A 19,978-nucleotide genomic window follows, 5' to 3' on the forward strand; every position below is an offset into this window, starting at 1 on the left:
GAGGAAATTGCTTTTAAGATACACGGCATGGCCTAAAAGCCCTTTAGTAACACTAAGTCAAGCCAATGTTGACTTTAGTTATAAAGAAGACAAAATTAGAGGGGCTTTATGGAGGGAACATGTGGATCCAATTTAATGAACTGATTTGAAAATTGTGCAAAAAGAAGGCTGGTAAAATAATAATGTTAAAATCCCCCCAAAAGAAGGAAAAACCAAAGAGACTGAATACAAAATATTATTGGCTTTTTTTTATTATTTTGGCATTTCTTTGTTTTTGTACTTATATTAAGCAAAGTGCATCTTGTTTTTTTCTCATCAACACATTGCACAATACATAAATAATGATGCATATAAAACATCTTCATATTTACAATTAATAATATATTTATATTTAACATAAAATACATTTTTTTCACTTCTTCTTTAATTAAATTTCAGTCAATTATGAAACAAAGTCTGTCAGGATTTTAAACTTTCTTCTTCTTCTTTTAAATCCTTTTTTTTCTGTGTTTGAGCCGCTGGAACGAAAAAAGAAAGATGGGTGAAGTATTTTTTTTCCGAGGATGAGGGTGACGAGGGAAAAGGCTGCTGCTATCGGGTGTTGAAGATGACTTCTAACCAGCATGGGCAACTACTGATGAACTGTCTGGTGTAGCATTGTCCCCAGCCTTTCACAAAGCTTATCTGCACCGTGAAGCCTGTGCGAGGCTGCTGCGTGAACTCGTGGTCGTTTGGCCTCTGGAGGCTGTTGGCCTTGTCATAGTCAAAAGCTTTAATGGAGAATCCAGGAAACACCTTGTGCACCAGCAGCGTGCGTGAGTCTGGGTTGTCCAGTGTGGCCGACTTGATGAAGATAGGGTAGCAGCTGCGGTTGTAGACCCACACTCCGTCTGGCTCGCGTGTCAGCTGGATGCCATAACCGATCTTGCTCCGCACCATCTGCACCAGTTGGGACTTGTTGTCGGAGCAGAGCTGGCCCAGGCAGAAGCCGTTCCCTTGAGGTAGATCATAGAAAATGTCCAGAGAGGGCTCCTGGACCGAATAGAGGCGCCCAACGCGTGTCTTCTCCTCCCAGTAAGCCACCACGCACCAATAGCCTCGCTCAGAGTCCTGCAACGCCAAAGAATCTGAAAAAGAGGAAGCATAGAATGTTATAAAAAAAGTAACATCAATGATTATGGTAAATAAGTAAAGAGGTGCAAAGAGAAGTGGATAGAAAACTCAAATGTCAAATATATCTAAAAGGAAATCTGCTGCAACGGAAGAAAGTATGCTTTATCACTGTTTTGGGAAATTGCGACTTCTCTTAAGTCGGGAGCCAAAACAAAACTGTCCTCCCCAATTTCTGCCATGCAGGAAAGCCATGTCGGAATTCCTGGATCTTTGACAAGAAAATCAACCCAGAGACACAGCCAGGCAAGTTTCCACATGTACTACAATATTTATCTAGGCATTAAATGCTTATCTTCTGTCTGGCTCACTGTATTTTTGTAGCAGCACTGCCAACAATGTACTGACGTCAGCCTACCGTCCTCATCGTCTCTACAGCAACACTTCTCACTCTGCTGGAGGATATAAAATAAAAATAAAAACCCATCTTTGATTGACAAAGATAAAGCTAGGATGACTCTGGCGGCAACCAGATGAAGAGCTCTCACACAAACACATAAACCATGCGCGGCAGACGTTTGAGACAGGCCGTTAACTCTCGAACTCTGGTGTCTGGACCGTTGACAAGCAAGGCCTCACCGGTCTAAAGTTTCCCCTGGGTGTAAAAGAAGTGTAGAAATGGCTATGCTCTAGTTTCCAAACTCCTTCCCCCCCTCGCCTGTTTCCCCCCCTTCGGAGTGCCTCCTGTGCCGTCCCCCCCTCGCCCTTCATATCTCTATTCCGCAGAAATCTGGCTCTCAGCTAGAAAAGTGGGAGCCAGTCAGGCGCAAGGGAAATGGAGGGAGACAGGGAGGGGGGCGGGGAGCAGAGAAGGAATGCTTTTCACATATTTTGACTGTTACTTCTGCAACTTTTGCTTCCCTCTCCTGATCTTTAGGTACCTTTGAAGCTTTTGAAGGGTCCCCACCTCTTTGTTGCGACTTCTCTTATCTGGATTTGTCTCTTTGCTGGATTTTTTTCCCGTCGAAACAAGTTTTTACATAAAAAAAAGAGGGGAGACAAAGTCCCTCCCAGCACACATCTTTCTCATTTGACTCCCTCTTTCATTTGGCAGTAGCTGGGAATGTAACCGGTAATTTGGAAGGTCCCGTCTGAGACTAACTGTAATGGTAATGCGGCAGGATCTTTGCCGGTCCAAGCTGACTTAGCACGGCCTGTCATTAGCCTTCATTAAATGCAGGGAGAGGGGAGGGAAAAAGACAACATTAGGAGAGGAAGACGAGGATGGGGAAGGGGGGGGGGCGCAAACTGAAAGCATGCTTCTCCATAAAGCAAGAAGGGCTTGTGTCCTTTGAAGTTGGACCAAACCGAGCCAGAGGGGGATTTTATTTTAAATCTCATGGCGTGCACAGGAAAACAAAACATCCAGCGATCTAAACGGGGGGAAAAGGAGGGATTTATCTCCCAGATAAGACTTTGTGTCTCCTGCAGATGTCAGCCTCCGATCCTGACATGTCTTTTAGACACACAGGTGGATAAAGAGAAGGACTCAGACTTCTTAAAAGTTCACAGTGAGCCTTCAAGCGGCGCTCACCTGTGCGGCCTTCTGCGTGTGTGCGTGTTTGTTTTTGCTAGGAGACAGAGCTTGGCGTCACAGGTCATTAGAGAGACTGCCTGTCTGAGCCTGTCATTGCAGCCTGAAAACACCCTGCTATTCAGGACTGCACGAACTGCCCCGCTTCCACTGCCTCACGGGCTTCTTCTATCCACATCGGAGAAAAGAAAACCATAAAAGGAAAAACTGCAAAAAAAAAAAAAAAAAAAAAACACTGACTGATAATATTCCAAGCAGAAGAAAAAGCTACAAAGCCAGTAAAGCAACGCCGTTACAGCGATCCTTTGTTTAGGCAAATATCGCTTCACCAGACCGACTATAAACAGACCCAATAGACTCAAAGACAAGCTGCTAATCAGTCACGGTTGAATACTTTTTAGCACTTTGTCATAAAATGCAGCATTCTGCTCTTCATGTATGACACCGTGACATCAAATGGCCATTTCTATAAAACCATCACCATTCTCTGCCCAGCTTCAATCCCCCCTACAGGTAAACAAACTCATTCTGCTCAGTTCCTCTAGTGAAACTGGAGATGGGTGGACTGCTCCATCTAAATGTTCACAGATTGTCCAAACAGCAGGTGAGCTAACACCTCACACTGCCAGCTAAACATGGAGATTTCTAAAAACCCTCATTTTCTTTCCTCATGAAAGGCCTCCTTTTGAAGTTCATTTTGTGACACAAAGTGCGGAGCTTATCGATTGCGTGACAGACTCCCGAGGACCATGTGTCCCTTTTCCTAACACCTGAATTCTTACTGTTCATCTGTCTGTCTGTCTGCCTGTCTGCCTGCTGAAGCTTTAGCCTGCCTCCCCACCTGCTTGTCCGCACTCTCAGACTGCTTGTGCCGTGGTTCTTCTTGCTGGAGATAAGCTGCCTGGCTGGCAGCCTCCGGCCATCTGTCACCTCAGCCCTTTAAGCTCAGCTCCTTTTCTCCTGGATCCAGATTCGGCCACCCTCCTTTTCAAAATAAAAGGCCCTTTTTTTCTCTGACACAAAGGGGCAGCTGAAATGGGCCATGTGATCGCTTGCACTTTTTGAGGACATCTTTTGTTTTTTTTAAAAAGACGAAGGCAGGAAGCAGCATTTGGAGTCAAAAATATGAATTTCTACTTTTGTGTAAAAAATCTCTTGATGATTTAAGCATACTGGCACAAATCGGACGATAAAAATGCTACAAAGAATTGAAAGTTTGTCATGTTTCGGTCCCTCTTTGTGTTTTAATAGTTGCCCGATTAAAAGAGTGTCTGGAGGGGGCAGGGATGGCTGAGGGCAGCAGTGGGTGGGGTGGCAGACTGTGTGTTTCACTTAGGGCCAGAGGCACAGTCTGGAAAGGTTAATCATTACCTCCGTCTGACTCCACACACACACGGACACACGCACACCAGGGTGCTGCTATTCTTAGAAGCCAACACAGTCAGAGAAACGTTCACACCGTCACACGTACACTCAATTTTCTGCCTTCGGTTCCGAGCACTTTCAGCGTCGGCAAACGGCGAGAACAATCCCCAGAACTGTCTCGCACTGATCCCCAAAGAGTGGCCTTCGCTCAGACGTGTAATGACCCTGTCGTCATCACAAACAAACATACACTCGGCGGCAGAAAAAAGGGGAACGAGGAAAACATGAAGGAAGCAGCCAGAGGGAGGAGGAAGAGCTCTTTACGGTGCATTATTTTCTAAGTCAACACCCTCTTTCAAGCCGGGGAAAGTCTATTCCAAAGGTTAAGGGTCACCCGAGAAGCATTCCTTTTGTTCCCTCTCCCATGCCGTACATGTTCAACATGAAGAGTGTGCTTTTATCTGCAGCCGAATCCAAGCAAGCTCTGCTTTCGAGCGCAACATTTTTGGCATCATTGATTTTTCTTCTGAGTTTTAGAAGCAAATCCTCAACAAAGGACTGTCTGCTGGGTTTAGTAGGAGCCGGCCACTTTAGGGAAAGAAAGCCCAGCAGTTATGCTACTGTGTGATCACACTTAAGTCTAAACTTTAACACTACCTAGTCTGTTTTCAGTTCTTTTTTTAGTGCGGAAACTGTTTGCTCCTGAATGTGATTCTGAGCAAAACAGAAGCTCACAGAATCAACATTTTTTAGGCTTATTTGTGATATTTGTTAATCGGATCGTAAAGTACCCCCCCCCCCCCCCCCCAAACACTCCACTAATGCAGACCTGCTTTTCTAATTTTTAATGTTTTATTTTCTTGTAAAACTAACTATTAATCCTTTCAGGTATCAGGCAAAGTGTGGTTTGGCAGAAATCCTTCATCCCTATGTGCTTTGCATCCAGATAGTTTTTCATAATTTTGGTATACAAACAGTTTAGAAGCCTTTGCAGCCCATATGTCTATAAATATAGGCCAACTGTGACCACTGCAAGCTTCAGACAACTATTAAATGCATGTAAATTAAAGCAGTCACCAATAAAGGATGATCCAATGCTAATTTGCTGCTCAAGATTGACATACCTATACCTCTGATTATGCAGTCAAATAGTAGTGGGTTAAAATCTACTCAAAGAAAGGAAGTACTGCTTTAGGGTACCATGTTATGTAAGCTGTTAAGTTCTTCCCCCACTTCAGGAAACCCAAATAAGCCCTGATGGCAGGAAAACCACACAGGGGAGTGGCAGAGTTTTGCTATCTGCAGATCAGACTCCTCGCAGAAACACAGACAGATGGAACGAGTTGCAGACACGCCATCTCTAACACGGACCATCCGGTCAAGACCGGGAGGAGATAAGGAAAAAAACGGCGCCACGTTTTCTTAAGAGGTCCATTTAAAGCACAAGTTTCTCCATGAATAACACGATCCGCAAGCCTTGATGTCACTCGGAAAGGAATGCCTCCTGATTATTTGGACTGCATCCTCCATCTGGAAGCAGATTAAGCCGCAGCACAATGCTTTTTTCACTGTGGGACATTTTGTTCTCCTGTTATGCCGGTCTCCCTATTCCTATAGAGGTCTTATTCCGACACTTCATCATGCTGACCCTCACACTCACCATCAGCAGCAGATTTTCCAGGGTGACAGGACTAATAAACACCAGCTAGTTGGAAACAGGGTGCCAGGCAGACTGGAATGATGTCACGAAGCTTATTTTTACAAACACACAAGTCAGGAGATTACCACCAGAGATCTGAATCTTGGAGCCCTTTGCACAAACGCACACACATACAAAGGGCGTACAGGCAGATGGACAGACAAGCTGAACAATCACCCGCATTGTAGTAGCACAAAACACCGTGGGAACTACATTAAAAAGATGCCGCAAACATACTGGCAACCAGCAAAGCCAGTTAGATGTGTGTTTTTACCCTGTTATTAACTACCTCTGTAAGTCGGTGTGTGTCTACGCAGATAAAGATGTAGGTCCCAACAAGGACAATCCTGTCTCTGAGTCACACTCCCACTTCATGAATGAGCTGGAGACAGAGTGTCTCACTTCAGAAGTCTGACACACACACAAGGGTCTGTGGGCATATGTCTCCACTTATTTCTATTTCCTTTTAAACTCCTCTGAGGAGGGATTTATCCCTCCCTTCCCTTTTTTCCTTTCACACATTCTCCCTTCTTGTTCATGGTTTCATACTTCAAGGTAATGTCAAAATCCACTTCCAGAGCATCGGTGCAAACCCAAACTGTGTTCTCCGTGTTCTGGGCTTCCCTCCAGCTGTGGTCTGGAGCCAAAGCTACAATGCCCTCCTTTCCAATCAGGGGGCTACGCTAATGTGGGCTGCAGCCTCCGACTATGAGGCACTTGAAGGCAAACGAAATGCAAAGCAAGTGAGGCACACTTTCCTCCGTCCTCTCTGCTCTCCAACCGTCTGCTGTCTCTGCTTGCTGTTTTTTCGTTTTGTGCAGCATAATGACACAGGGTGGGGAGCAGAGGGCGGCCAAAACCAAAAATTGAGTCCCTTGCCAAGAGGCGGCTTGGCTGCCGCGCAAGGAGAGGAAGTGGGGAGTAATGAGAGATCCTGGCCCAGCACGGAGCGGCCCGGCTCTGCTCGCCTGGCTGGTTAACTCGCAGTCTCCAAATTACAGAGAGCGGAGCAGAGCCGTCAGACATCTTTCCCTCCACCCAAAGCCGCCATCATCTCTCCCTCTTCAGTCCTTCCTCTTACCGTTTGAGCCGAAAAGACTGCACATTTAGAAGAAAACCATATTTCTATCTAGAAGGGACCTCCATAAAAAGGAATTGACACGTTTTTCTACGAGTAAACCAAGCGCTCGGTTTCTCTTTCTTTCTTCACACCCTCCTTTCGTTCTGCTTAGTGCACCCCAGTGTTTGTTTTCTGTCAAGATGAGGCCTCAGCTGCCTCCCTGTCTGCTCGCCTTTTCCTCAAAGACATGAGATCATATCCTGCGCGGCCCTTTCCTTTCCCTAACCCAAACAAGGCAGGAATGCCGAAGGAGAGAGGTGGACTGAGGGTGCTATGTGCTGCTCTTAATTATTTGAGAAATCTTTGTTTTGTTTGAAGGAATAAAAATGGTTTCTAATGTATTACTGCAGCGATACTCAAACAAAACCTCACTTCCTGACAGGAACTCTACATCTTTGCGCTGCACCAAAAATGGGCCATTTCTTTGGGGCCTCCTATGTGACAGCAGAATTAGTTTGATTTAATGAGCCAAGGTGCCAAGACTAAATTTAATCTCCATCAGAGCCCCTGATGAAGGTTACACTTCTAGCAGATTCACTGGATGACTAATTGACTGACTGAAGGGCTGGCCGACTGTCTGTCGAGCGAGGTGACTGGCTGGTGGTGTAAGAATACAACTCGGTCTAAATTTAACCTGCAGTGGGAGGAAGCGCCTGTGTGACAGTCGGCCATGCGCCAGGGCTCGCACTGGGTCATTTTATCTGCGTTGTGTGTGTGTGCGCGCGCACATGCATGTCACCGCAGCCCGACTGGATCCTCTTACATCCAGGCACTCCAGGTCTGTCCCCAATGGCACCAACAGGCATGTCACTGAGACACCAATGCTACACATCCAAGCTTCTGGCACAAACTCAAGTCTAGACCTAGTTTAAGAAAGACTGATCTCCAACTGGAAGTTTTTTGATGTGGAAAAATCCATAACTCTTAAAAAGAAATGAAGACAGTGTGCCTAAAACACTTTCAGTAAACAGAAAAACTACAAAAAACAAGTAAGTAAATATTCACAGGTAATATACTCCAGTGTAAATAAATGTAACATAAAACACTCTCACAACTTTTAAAGCTTGTCAAAAGGATGAATGGCAGCATGAATATTACCTAAGCTGCTTATAACTCAGTTACTTAACACTCCACAGATTTATAACCAACAGTCCAGCACCCTCTTAACCCTGACCCGATCACCATTTCACAATCCCCTCTTTTGATCTCTCCATTTAGTTCTCTGGTGAACCTAAACCTCTGAGCTGAGTCCTCACCCCAGCTCAAACCACAACCGGCGCCCTGACGCCGGATCCAGCCATCCTCTCCTCTACCCTTCCTCTTTGCTCTGTTCCGAGCTGATGACGTGCGCCAGCGAGGGGAGCTTTGGAGCTGCTAGCCTGGCAGGCAGCCTAGTTTGCATTTGTGCTTGTCACTGTCGCAGTTCACTTAACTCCTTCCAGCCTGAAGACTCCTAGTTTTTCAAGGATGTTTAATTAGAGATCTTAGTCTGTTAAACTCATTTGGTTTCACATTTACAAAAAGAAATGACATATTTGGTGGTAACTGTATACTCCATGTCATAAACGACTTCTTTACAGATTTTTTTATGTTTTTCTTAAAGACATTAGGCCCCTATTTATTCAAGCACAATAAAAGAAAGACTTTAAATTGTTCCCTCTCTTCTCCTCAGAGCTTCCCTGCAAATATGTCTGAAGAAGAAGCCCATAAAAAGGGCAGAGCGAGTGAATTAGAAGGTCAGCAGCGGGCCTCTGGGAGAGCCATGTTTCTTTTGTCAGGGCCCCAGAGGGAGGGAGCAGAGACGGAGGGAGGGAGGAAGAAGAGGAATGGATTAGTTTTTTTTTCCTCCTCTAGCTTGCCAGGGAAATCATGAAGGCCAGAGTGCTTCATCAAACTCTGCTCCTCTACCTCCTCTTTAACTCTCACAGAGGAAGCCAAGTCACCAAACAACGGCAATGCCATCCTTGCAAGGAAGGGAAACTGGGGAGGTGAAGAAGGCAAAAAGAGGAGGAGGGGGGGGGTGACATTATTGAACTGATGGAAGGAGCATGGGGGGCCTGTTAAGACTCCACTTCTTGGGTTTCAGAGTCTGAACTTCCAAAATGTGTCTTTGGTTATTGCACGCAGGGAGGACTTTGGTGTCCATCTGATGCTGGGGAGGAGGAGAAGGAGGAGGGCAGCATGATTTCTGAACCCTAAGCTCCACTTGGATCATTCCACCCCCACCCTTTCTGGACACACATCCAACCTCCACCCCCTACCACCAAACAAAAGAAGGCGGGAGGGGTATAGGCAAGAAGCACCAACTGACATGAAACAGGCCCGGTAATGACAACCATCTGAGGCAGAGGAGAGCACGGAACAGGGAGGAAACCCACTCCCTCTCTCTCAAGAGCATCATCCTATTCAACAGCCTGCGGACTGGGCACTGGGTTAGGAAGGCGACACTGCCAAGGGGGGGGATTATGGGAGAAAAGCTGAGGAAGCCCGAAACATGTCCTGTCTGAGAGCTGGAAGAAAGAAAGGCAGCTGTGTCTCACTTAAAACCACAGAGCTCAGAGGAGAGTCCCACAAAGACATCGCCTGTTTGAGCAAACACGCTGAAACAAACACTCGAATGTCAGTCCAAGCCTGCCCCCCACACACACACGCACACCTCCACCCCACAACGCCGCATGCGCCAAATGGATTCTTCTCAAAACAACGGCCCGGCGTATTTGTCCTCCATTACAACATTATACGGAAAAGAGATGAGAGTGACTGGGAGAGAAGAGAGGAGTGTTGTTCAAAGAGCCAGGAGGGAGGAATTTATGTGGATGTGGGAGAACTCCACCACCCTCCTTCACTGGCTTTTTTATTACTGAGGGGAAGCAGGGGCCCCCACAACCACTGCCTCATCATCACAAGTATGGAGGGGATGTGTGTGTGTGTGTGTGTGCTGGGAGGAATGCAAAAAGAGAAGGAAAAGAAAACAGAGGAGGGAAAATGATATTTAGGAAGAGGAAAAAGGAAGGGGGAGAAGAAAAAAGATGAATTTAAGGAATTATTTACCTGAAAGCCCCACAGGGGCCGAGTATGTGGTTCCTCCAGTGTCACTGGATGAAGGTCCAGAGCCTGGAGAATCTGATGGGAAAAATTAAAAAAAAGATAGTGAGTTAACGGCGAGTTTATGGAGGCGTGCTTCTGTGTGTGTCTGTGAAGAGAAGCAGCAGCTGTGAGGTCGTCAATCACCGGGTGAAATCAATGCCTAATGAAGACGCTGAAAATGAAGCCCACACTCTCTAACACACACACACACACACACACACAATTTACAGCAGAGAATTTCTTACAACCCTGATAATCCCCCATAATCCACTGCTCCGAGAGGAATGTTAGCCCTGCGTCTCTGCCTGGACGAGCCGCTGATCTAGAAAGAGCCGTATTCTTCCCGCTAATGACCGAGGCGAGGTTGTGTGCAGGACACTTTGATCCCTGCTCAATAACCCAATTCACATCAAACATTAAACCCCTGATTGGTGTCTCGATAATTGTTTTCTGCTCTTTCAAATATGTACAGACAATTAGCATGAAGAGCAGCACTTGTGCCAAACAAGGGGTGTCTCTCCATTCTACAATGAGACACAAGGAGCTCACAGTCCTTGAAAGCTGATATAATTTTTCTTCACAGCAAATCACAGAGCACACAAGAGAACTCAACACTAGTAGTTTCACTAATGATACATTCCTTTAGCTGCAGGTCAGCTACACCTAACTGAACCCAAGGGTGCAGTGGTCACTTTAAAGTCTGTTTTTTTTTTCCTGATCTCTCTAATGGAAGCCATGTGCCCTGCTCGAATTAAACACAAAAGTCACTGGAAATGAGCAACTTTGTCTGATTTCAGCAAACAAACTTAGATGGGTTGAGTGGAAAATAAAAAGACCCAGTCCGCCCCTGCCTGCTCAGTCCGGACACGGCGCGTGCTGCTGTGGTCAAAAACCAAGAGGCACCGCAGGCGAAAGCCACTTTTCATTTGCTGCCAGGAAGCCTTTGCCCTCCCGAGTTCTAGTTCACAGCTGACCACAGGCCTGGAGGGGCATCAGCGAGGAACAGCCAAACAGAGTGAGGACTTATCCTCCGCCCGCACAGCTGAAACAAGGTAAAGTTTTATGCCTGGGCTCCTTTAATATTGACCGCTAGGGCAGGACAGGCACCCTGACGCACATAACCCCATTTCCTGCTCGCCGGCATCATAAAAGCAGCATCATAAAAGCCATCGCTCTTCCGCTTCAGGTGGATATTTACAAGGTCTGATTGGCCTCTTAAAGTTAATATGCAGATTTTCTGATGATTCAACAGCCTTGTATGAAGGAGATAGACACTAAGAGGCTGGTATCTGGTAATGGGATGCAGGTGATTGACCGCTCCTCGAGGACTTATCTGCCCTGTGTGAGTCCATCTACCCTTCAGCAAACTCCAGTGTCCAATTAAAACGTCCTTCACCTTCTTTATACAGACTCTTGGAGTTGCTGCAGCTGCGCTGTTCAAAGGTTAGGTTCTACTTTTAAAGACCCAGTCAAATGAAAATTGTGTTTTAGGTGTTTTTAACACGTTCTTGTAGCATTTTTCTCATGATGAAGGACATATGCAAGATTCAAGTGCATTTCAGCGAATTTATTTCTTCATATCGTTGTGAATCAGGAGCAGACGAAAACATGCCATTGGAAAAAACTTGCAGTTCCGTACAAATTACAACTGGCGGGCCACAAGCTCCATTCGGATGCATCCACTTGCAGACAAACAGATCCATGTACGTCTTCGTTTCCTCGTCTGAGCTGGCATCTAGTTCTAAAAGTACATGATAGCTCCAATATTGCTTGTTGTTTTTGTTGCACCGCTAATGTTAGGTTGGGGTTGTGAGGGGCTGTAAGCTAGCGGAAGAAACTGTAAACAAAGAGATGATGGGAAATGAAGACAGGCTTACTTCCTGCCAATGGTGCCACCCACAACTCAGAGGCAAATTTCTGATGAACTCCTGCAGAAACTATGTCCTAGAAAACGACACAGGTTGTCTTCAATTTTGGATAAAAACGGTATAATCAGAATTAAAAGACAACTGAAGACGCTTTGAAAATAGATCAAAAGCTAGTTGGAGTGGGACTTTAAAATTATGGGAAAATATCACAGTTTTTTTTGGACTTTTGGAAAGTATAAAAACATCTGACTTGTTACTATTCTCGGCCACATGGACACACTCGAGACTGCTAGGACAAGGGAAACAGGGTGGAACCAAGAGTTGTGTAATCACTTCCTTTTCTGCATCCCGCTCGCATTTCCTATTTACCTTCTTGTTTCCTTTTATCGCTGGAAACTTTCCAAGCAAATTCTTGCAGAGGCTCTCTCGTGACAAGTCCCAGGGAACCGGCAGAGACCTTTTTGGGGGTAGCAGCGTCTCTTTGGGCTTGGGGAGCTGCTTGTCAGCATAGAATATTACCAGAGCATGGTAAAAGACGACAAAGAGAGAGCGAAGAGGAAGGAGGGGGGCTATGAAGAACCGCAGCTGCAGCTGCAATTACTTCCTATTGTTTCCACTCACTGAAAGCCACTTTCTCCTTCTTCTGACTAACTGGCTGGCTGACAGTTGGCTGTTTAACTCCGGGCTGTTTCTGCGCCCATGGAGGCTGAGATGATCAGAAATAAGAGATAATTAAAGACGAGGGTTTGGTCTTCAAAGCGGATGTAACCCATGACGATGCTGTGGCCTGCTGCCACACGGGGGCCCGGGTCAAGTCAGAAAACAAGTGTTGGGTGGTGGTGGTGGTGGAGGGGGGGGGCAATCACTTTGAGTGGAGAAAAGACCCCCCTCCCTCCCAAACACACACCGCAAACCCCACTCTTAATCTACTGATCATTCCATCTGATAAAGGCTGACTGGCTCCAGACTCTGTTGTCTGTCTCTCTCAGCACTGTGGTTCACAATAGATAGATGGACAGACCACCCCCCCAACCCCACCCCCAACTCAGACATGCACACAAGCCCTGGTGACATGCCAGTCAGTCCATAGCTGGTATCTCAACTTCGTATTGCCTTGCCCTGGCTGCTAGCCACATTAGAATTGGCCAGCCAGCCAGGCGTGTCACTCTGCCCCCCCCCCACACACACACAACTCCCCATAAATCACAACACCATTTCCTGCAGAGGACACCAACGTGAAGTGCAGCTCATGACATCACTTCAAACATGCATATTATTGCACAAACAAACAAACAAAAAGCAATGACTTAGGAAATATCCATGTGAAATGATGCATCAAGCTCACCTGGTGGTTTCAAATAGTCCATGGGATATCGCGAATAAGGAGGAGGAGGAGACTCTGTGTGGAGGAGGAGGGGGGGAAAGAAAAAAAACTGCATGAGAAAAGAAGAGGAAGAAAAAAAACACAAAGGAGAGATCTGAACTTTCTGATAAGAGTTGTCATTCTTCAGGGGAGGGCTGATTTGTGCCTGTCAGCTCCGCCTGGAGAAGCAGGCAGTGAGGCTGGCCGGGCGGCTATTGCCTTTCATTGGCAGGCAGATAAACAGGGGGCCGCCTGGCGCCAGAAGGGCCACTATCAGCGTCTAGGACAAACTGAGATACGGGCCTCTTTTGGCCCGGGACGCCAAGCAAGCACACACACACATAAACACACACATTTCAAGACTGGAGAGTCTTTCTGTACTTTGGATGCCAATTATGAAATGTTGAAATTCTTAACAGGGGTGTTTGGAAATCTGAAACCGCGACAATGCGTATAGCTGAGGAGGATTTGAGTTTTGGAAAAAAAAAATCAAATGGAACAATTAATTAAAGTAGGTTTCTATTCAAACTCGACCACCAAACCTGCTAAAAGGATCTGGCACAGCTTCAGATCAATGGAACCTGAAGACCACTGTGCCAGAGAGGTGTTGTCATTAGAATTAGGTTAATTGGCACAGTCTTTTTCAGCCTTCTCTCCACCTAGGACCTCATTTTTTTGGAGTTTTTTTTAGTGAAAATATTGAAGCTCACCGAGTTCACAGAGCCTGCTCATGTGGTGAGGGTTGCAGCAAACGAGCTCGGGGTTGGCTTTCCCGTAAGATTCACAGCACGACAGCCTCTTCAGCTCCGAGGAATGCCTGAGGTCCGGCCACCTGAACACTTTGTAGAGCAGCATGGGGAGGGAGTAAGACTGTTGACCCACTTTGGCGTCCACTTTGCTGGGCAGGAGAAGGCAGGGGCTCCGGACGCCCCCCTTGGACTCCACCGCCTGCAAAAGCACCTCTAATTGTTTTTCTTTGATCTTTTTCAGTACCGAGTGGGTCAACGCCTTCAATTCGGCCTCCGACCCCGCGTTGGACTTGGCCACTTTTGTCGCTTTGCCCATGCAGCAGCCCCCGGAGCCATGCGTCCCTCTATCCGTCTCCCCGTCGCCCTCCACGGGCGCACGGCTCCTCCAGAGTCGCCGGACGAGCCCCGATCGTTTGGTCCTAAACATGCGGGACGAAAAGAGGGTTTCCCGGCTAAAAAACGAGCATGGTGTCCGCAAATCATGAAGATTCCGGGATCCGAGTCCAGGCAATGACAAGCAGCCTGAGAGAAAACGGTGGAAAAACTGGGAGCTGGAGAAGCAGAGGAAATCTATAGCATGCGCCAGTCTCTGAAGCTGTTTTTCCTGCAGAAAGGTCACCAGAAAGCGCTCGAGGTTGGCGGGACAGCCAACGTTTCCACGATCAGAATACAAAAAAAAAAAAAGATCACATCTATGAGCTTAGAAACACCAAACCGGAGCAGGAAACCTGCAGCAGCGGAGCTGCGTGAAGCCCGAATGCGTTACAGTTTTGTGCAATCCGGCGCTGTGAACTGACCCCTTTAAAAAAACGCCGTGACGGTTTACAGCGGGGGGAAAAACGCTGTCAGAAATGTTTATTCAAGTCACAACTAACTGGTACTTATAAGAAAAACCTAAGGCCTAATTAAGCCTCAACGCTGGCGCAATCATCCCATGAAAAAGCGAAGCTCTCCGCCGCGTCTTGAGTAGCATAATCCACAAAATCCTTCATCCGAGCGCACGAACTGGGGCTCCCCACCTTTAAATGTATATTTTAGTATGTAGTGGATGAGGTCTTCTGGTAAAATAGTGAGCCAAGGAGAAAAAAATCCAGGTCTCCCACCGGAGTTGAGTCGCGTTTGTAAAGCCACAGCAAGACCCTCCGTTTTTCTTTTTCTTTTTTGCGTCCACGCAGCGAGCCTGCTTTTAGCAATCCCTCCAGATAAAATAATCCAAAATCGTATCTCTCACGGAGTTTCCGTGGCTGAGCGTGGAGGAAAGCGAGCAGACAGCTGATCTGGTCCGGGCTAAAGGGCTCTCTGTCTGTAAATGAGGCGGATGGTTTGGGTGCCCTTGCTCCGTCTCCAGTCTCCAGTGCGCATTGACGCGCCCGGTCACGTGTGTGTCTAGACACCCTGTCGCTTAAAAGAAATGTGATTGTGTTGCGCAAACAACAGATCAAGTAGAGCCCACGGTGCACACACACACACAAGCGCGCGCGCGCACTTAGAAAACACAAATGAGAAAGTTTACGCCACAAAAGTTTAATATTTGCAGAAAAAAGAACAACATTAAAAAAATTTCTCAGTTAAATTATTTAGTAAATCTGCAGATTTTTTGGTTTGCTTTCAGTCCTAAAATAATGTTTATATATATATATATATATATATATATATATATATATATATATATATATATATATATATATATATATATATATATATATATATATATATATTCAATCATTAATTTCACGCTTGTACTGAATAAGCAGTAAATACGTGTTTCATCGTTAAAGCTATGAATCAGTTTAATATATCTTCATAGCTTTTCGCCACTGTTGCCATGGTGATCACACAGGGCAGTTTTATTGTTTTGGAGAGTTTATGGCTGGAGTTGAATTTAGGAAGTGAGCCACAGTGCTGACTCCTTCGGGGGAGCTCGTTGCTGCCCCCCATCGGACATGTTCGGTACTACACACACAAAGAGTTCCCACCCATCTTTATTTATCCAGCAGATCAATCCATCAGCTGAGGATCAAATTTGTCTTTTCTTGTCTTTTTAACATGTGCCAGCCTTCCTTCTGTGTCATTGCCCTCATGGAATCCATATTAATTATAACAGACTTATATATGTCTGGAATTTAGCTCAATGTTGGTGCCAAAAATGTACAAATACAGCTTGATGGGGAACACTCACTGTGATGTCTCACTTCAAACCCAATAAATTTAACACGTTTTAGGAGAAATTGTTCTTTTAAACAGAAATGAACCGTTTCTGGTCTGCAGACTTCCCTCGACAGACAGTAGTCCCGGGGAGGAGATGCAGTCAGCAGTATGTTAATATGACAGAGTTGCTGCAGGGCATGGGGGTGGGCGGCAGATAATGATGGTGGCAGAGATGTGTGGGGTTGAGGAGGGGTGTGTGTGCATGCGTGGAGGAGATGGAGAAAGATGGGGGAGGAGGTGGGGTGTGTGTGTGTATGTGTGTGTGTGGGGGGGGGGGGGGGTATCAGTCGTTTATCCCCCCCGTATTGTTCCCCCGGATCCCCAACTGGCGCCGAGGAGGAGCGCGCCACTGCAGCCCCAAACCGAGCAGAGGGACTGCGGCGCGTTCCTGGAGGAGTCTGGAAGCAATCAGTCAGGGGTGGGGTGGGGGAAAGGGGGTCTGTCAGGGGGGCTCTGTGGAGGTGCCTGCTGCTGCTCTCGTGCGCTGTCCCCTCCCCTATCCACCAATCTGCATGCCCTTCCCTTTGTTTGCATGAGACCAGTCTCCAGACTCCAGGAAGTAGACACTTTTATCTAACCGTTTGCCATCTCGGGCTGCCTGAAGAGTCTGTCTGCAGGCTGTGGAGCGGGGCTGTTTTCAATAAAAACTGTGCTCTGAGCTGAGACCCGTGTTTTTATTTACCCTTCAAGACAAAGTCTGCAGACGCAGAACATTTAGCTGCTCATTTAAAGACCCATTCCATTGTATTTTTTATCATGTTCTTGTGGCATTTTTTTCTCATAATGGAGGGCATTTATAAATGAAATTAAGATTAAAGATGGTTTTCTGAGTTTTTCTTTATTCAAATCGTTGTGAATCAGGAGCAGATGGGAGGGCCACAAGCTCCCTGCTCGCTCCATTCTGATGCTTGTAGACAAATAGATCCATGTAAGTCTTTGTTTTCCTTACCTCAGCTGGCATCTGGCTCAAAACTGGATGGCTCCATTATTGCTTTCTAATATTCATTCACCATATTGTTAAATACTATAGGCCAGAGGTCTGCAACTTTTAACAGTAAAAGAGCCACTTGGGCTTGTTTTCATCTGATCAAAACCTAGCAGGAGACTCAATATTTTACCCTTTAGGAAAATGGGATATTAGAATAGAACAGAATAAAAGCCTTCACTTTCATTATGGACGGTATAATGAAATTCCGGAACAGTTCCCTTCAATGTGGATGGTCAATACAAATAAATACATAGAAAAACAGAAAAAAGTGTGTAAAAATCAGACAAATGTACAAATATCTGGTGGCCCGTGGTTTAAAATTGGCATTCAGTACAGTCACAGCTTTTGGAAAGAAACGGTCTCTGAGACTGTTTGTTGTGGCCCAGTAGCGTCTACCACTTTGAATGCATTGCATTATGTTATTTTGTAAATAATAACCCTTGTGCTATCTTACATGACCCCACCCTTACTTTGACGTGTTCTCCCTACCATGACAAAGGTGGATAAAAGGGGGAAAGATTTCATGTAATCCATGGAGACCATTGAAGTTCACAAATCATTGAAGAAAAAAGGTTCAGCACACTGTCTAGTGGGTCTAGATGACCCAACCCCCAACGTTAAAGTGCCTAGGATAACACAAGGGTTACACAGGAATTATATTTCTTTTTTTTGGCATGAATAAAAACAGAAATGCATAGAGACACTAGTATCTGCTTAACATGTGAGAATGTTTTCCACTTTTGACAGTAGCTTGTAGTTCCTTTCAAAATAAAAGACTTCCTGTGTCAAACAGGAAAACCTCAGTGCGTGGAGTTAATGTACTCTTTAGAGAATTCAAGACAAAAATGGCATTTTCTCTGATGAGCCATCATCCATTTTCTCTACTCACTACTACTGTTAACCTGAACATAGACGGGAATTCATCGGTTTTTGATCCAGTAGAAAAGTATATAAAGTAAACACAAATTTATATATATTAGCAACTCCCTTCTGGACTGCTACTAACTATTGTTGAGCAGTATAAGATAATATGTGCTTTTATCAGATAAAATAAACTGAAAATCCAGAAAATGTCAAACTCTTTTTTACCAATGTTTTGCTTAATTGTTGAAATCTGCATTCTGAAGGAAGCGTAGAGCGAACACCCCTCTTGACGTCAGCATGATGTAAAAACCTTTACATAGTATATCTAAGGTGCATCTCAGCAATAAACGTACCTTCTTCTTTCTCTTTCGGCTTTTCCCATCAGGGGAATATCTCAGCAATAAATGTACCTAATCTACATTAAATGAATGCTAATTTAGTAACCCTTACTTAAATAAAACTAGTATTATTTCATTTTACTTTAGAGAACCACTATAGAGGGGTAAAAGAGCCACAGGCTGCAAACCCCTGCTATAGAACATTTAAGATATATTAGGATCAAATGGACTAATCTTTATTTATATACAGATTTTGCAGTTTTGTACAAAAGGGGATGACATTGTCCTTTCATTGGACAGATCGATGATCCAATCAAAGACAACAATCGTGCTCCATTATCCTTAAGTTTCATGTTTCTATTAACTTCAGTCCACCTCAGAGTGTAATCTCATCACCTCATTACAGCTCTTTTCACATTCTTCTTTTCCACAGAGGCTGCAGCAAATGCAGTAAAACTCCAAATGCACGTTCCAGCTCTTGGTGTACAAGGATAAACATGACACTCTTGGCAATGGGAATAGGTTTAATTGCCTTCTTTTAGCAGTTAAACCAATATTTTTTTAAAAAACTGATAAAACATCAGTAGATTTTCTCTCCTGTGGATGGTTCACTCAGAAGAGAGTGTTTCCTCTTTCTTGGAGTCTTTGTTAGAAGCTTGGCTGTGATGAAGGCTGGCTTCAATTCAGGGCACGTACACTGTACAGTGTTGACGTGCTCATCTTACCCTCAGCCAGGAACAGGGTCCATGAATGCTAAACTATTTGCTTGAAAACCTCTTTGAACTCAGAAGCAGCACCGAGAGCTTATTCAAAAAGAGGGTATGCAGTGGAGTAAAACAGTATCAGACAGGAAAAGGGGATGATTCATTTTTCCAGATAAGATTCCCGGTCTCTACAAAAATCTATTGACACGGTGACTGCTTCCAGACAAGGGGTCATGCATATGCAATTAAGGGGAGGCAACGTGTGGCTCAAAAAAGATGGCACACAGGGAACAGGGTTACTGCTAAGATAAGGAAGATTAAAACTTAACTTTAATTAAAAAAAAAAAATATGACTCCCCCCCTCTACCACTTCCACATCTGATGTCAGGAAAGAGTAAAAACACCCACACTGATAAATGTCAGCACATAATTTAAAAGGATAAAAGAAAGCTGGATATGTCTCAGTTTTCTGGGTTGGAAGGGAGGGAAATGCTTCCAGAATGTACAGAGCCAGTGCAAAACAAAAGCAAAAACAGAAAAAAAGTTCTGGAGGTTTAGTGGAAGCCATGTGTGTTTACCGATTAGTTTTTCCACTCCTAACCTTAAGAGCTGAAAAGCGAGGAGCAGCAGCAAATAGTTTACAAGTAATATTCAAGGGTTTCAAGCGATTGGGATTTCAATAAGGAGAGATCTTGAAAGTGTGATAGAAAGATTTAATAATGAAGCGTGAAGACTTAGCAGTCTTTGGCGGCTTGGCCCTGCAAACATCTTGCATGCTTGTGATGACCTCGGACCAAATGACCAGACCCCGTAGCCCAGATGCTGATGGTGGTTAAGGCCAGACTGCGCCAAATCAAAGAACCAGGAGGAGATCAGGGCGGAGGTAAACAAACTTGCAGATAAACAAACTTCTGACCTTAA

General features: G+C 45.2%; 1 protein-coding gene across 1 annotated transcript; it reads right to left on the minus strand.

Moving 5' to 3' along the window:
- Window positions 1-255: 255 nt before the first annotated feature.
- smad7 (SMAD family member 7) lies at window positions 256-15,334 on the minus strand. The gene is made up of 4 exons (XM_004074708.4): window positions 13,917-15,334; window positions 13,189-13,242; window positions 9,940-10,011; window positions 256-1,127 (listed from the first exon to the last, which is right to left on the minus strand). The coding sequence occupies exons 1-4, from the start codon at window positions 14,380-14,382 to the stop codon at window positions 592-594; spliced, it is 1,128 nt and encodes a 375-aa protein (XP_004074756.1). The 5' UTR covers window positions 14,383-15,334; the 3' UTR covers window positions 256-591.
- Window positions 15,335-19,978: the final 4,644 nt, after the last annotated feature.

The sequence above is a fragment of the Oryzias latipes genome, chromosome 12 (genome assembly GCF_002234675.1).
Source record: "Oryzias latipes chromosome 12, ASM223467v1".
NCBI lineage: Eukaryota > Metazoa > Chordata > Actinopteri > Beloniformes > Adrianichthyidae > Oryzias > Oryzias latipes.

Excerpts from the sequence above, each read along its gene's own strand:
- smad7 (XM_004074708.4), bottom strand. The coding sequence starts at position 14,382 with ATGTTTAGGACCAAACGATCGGGGCTCGTCCGGCGACTCTGGAGGAGC. Across the intron at positions 13,243-13,916 it reads GAGCAGGCTCTGTGAACTCG|AGTCTCCTCCTCCTCCTTAT; the intron begins GTGAGCTTCAAT and ends TCCTCCACACAG. Across the intron at positions 1,128-9,939 it reads GGCCCCTGTGGGGCTTTCAG|ATTCTTTGGCGTTGCAGGAC; the intron begins GTAAATAATTCC and ends CCTCTTTTTCAG.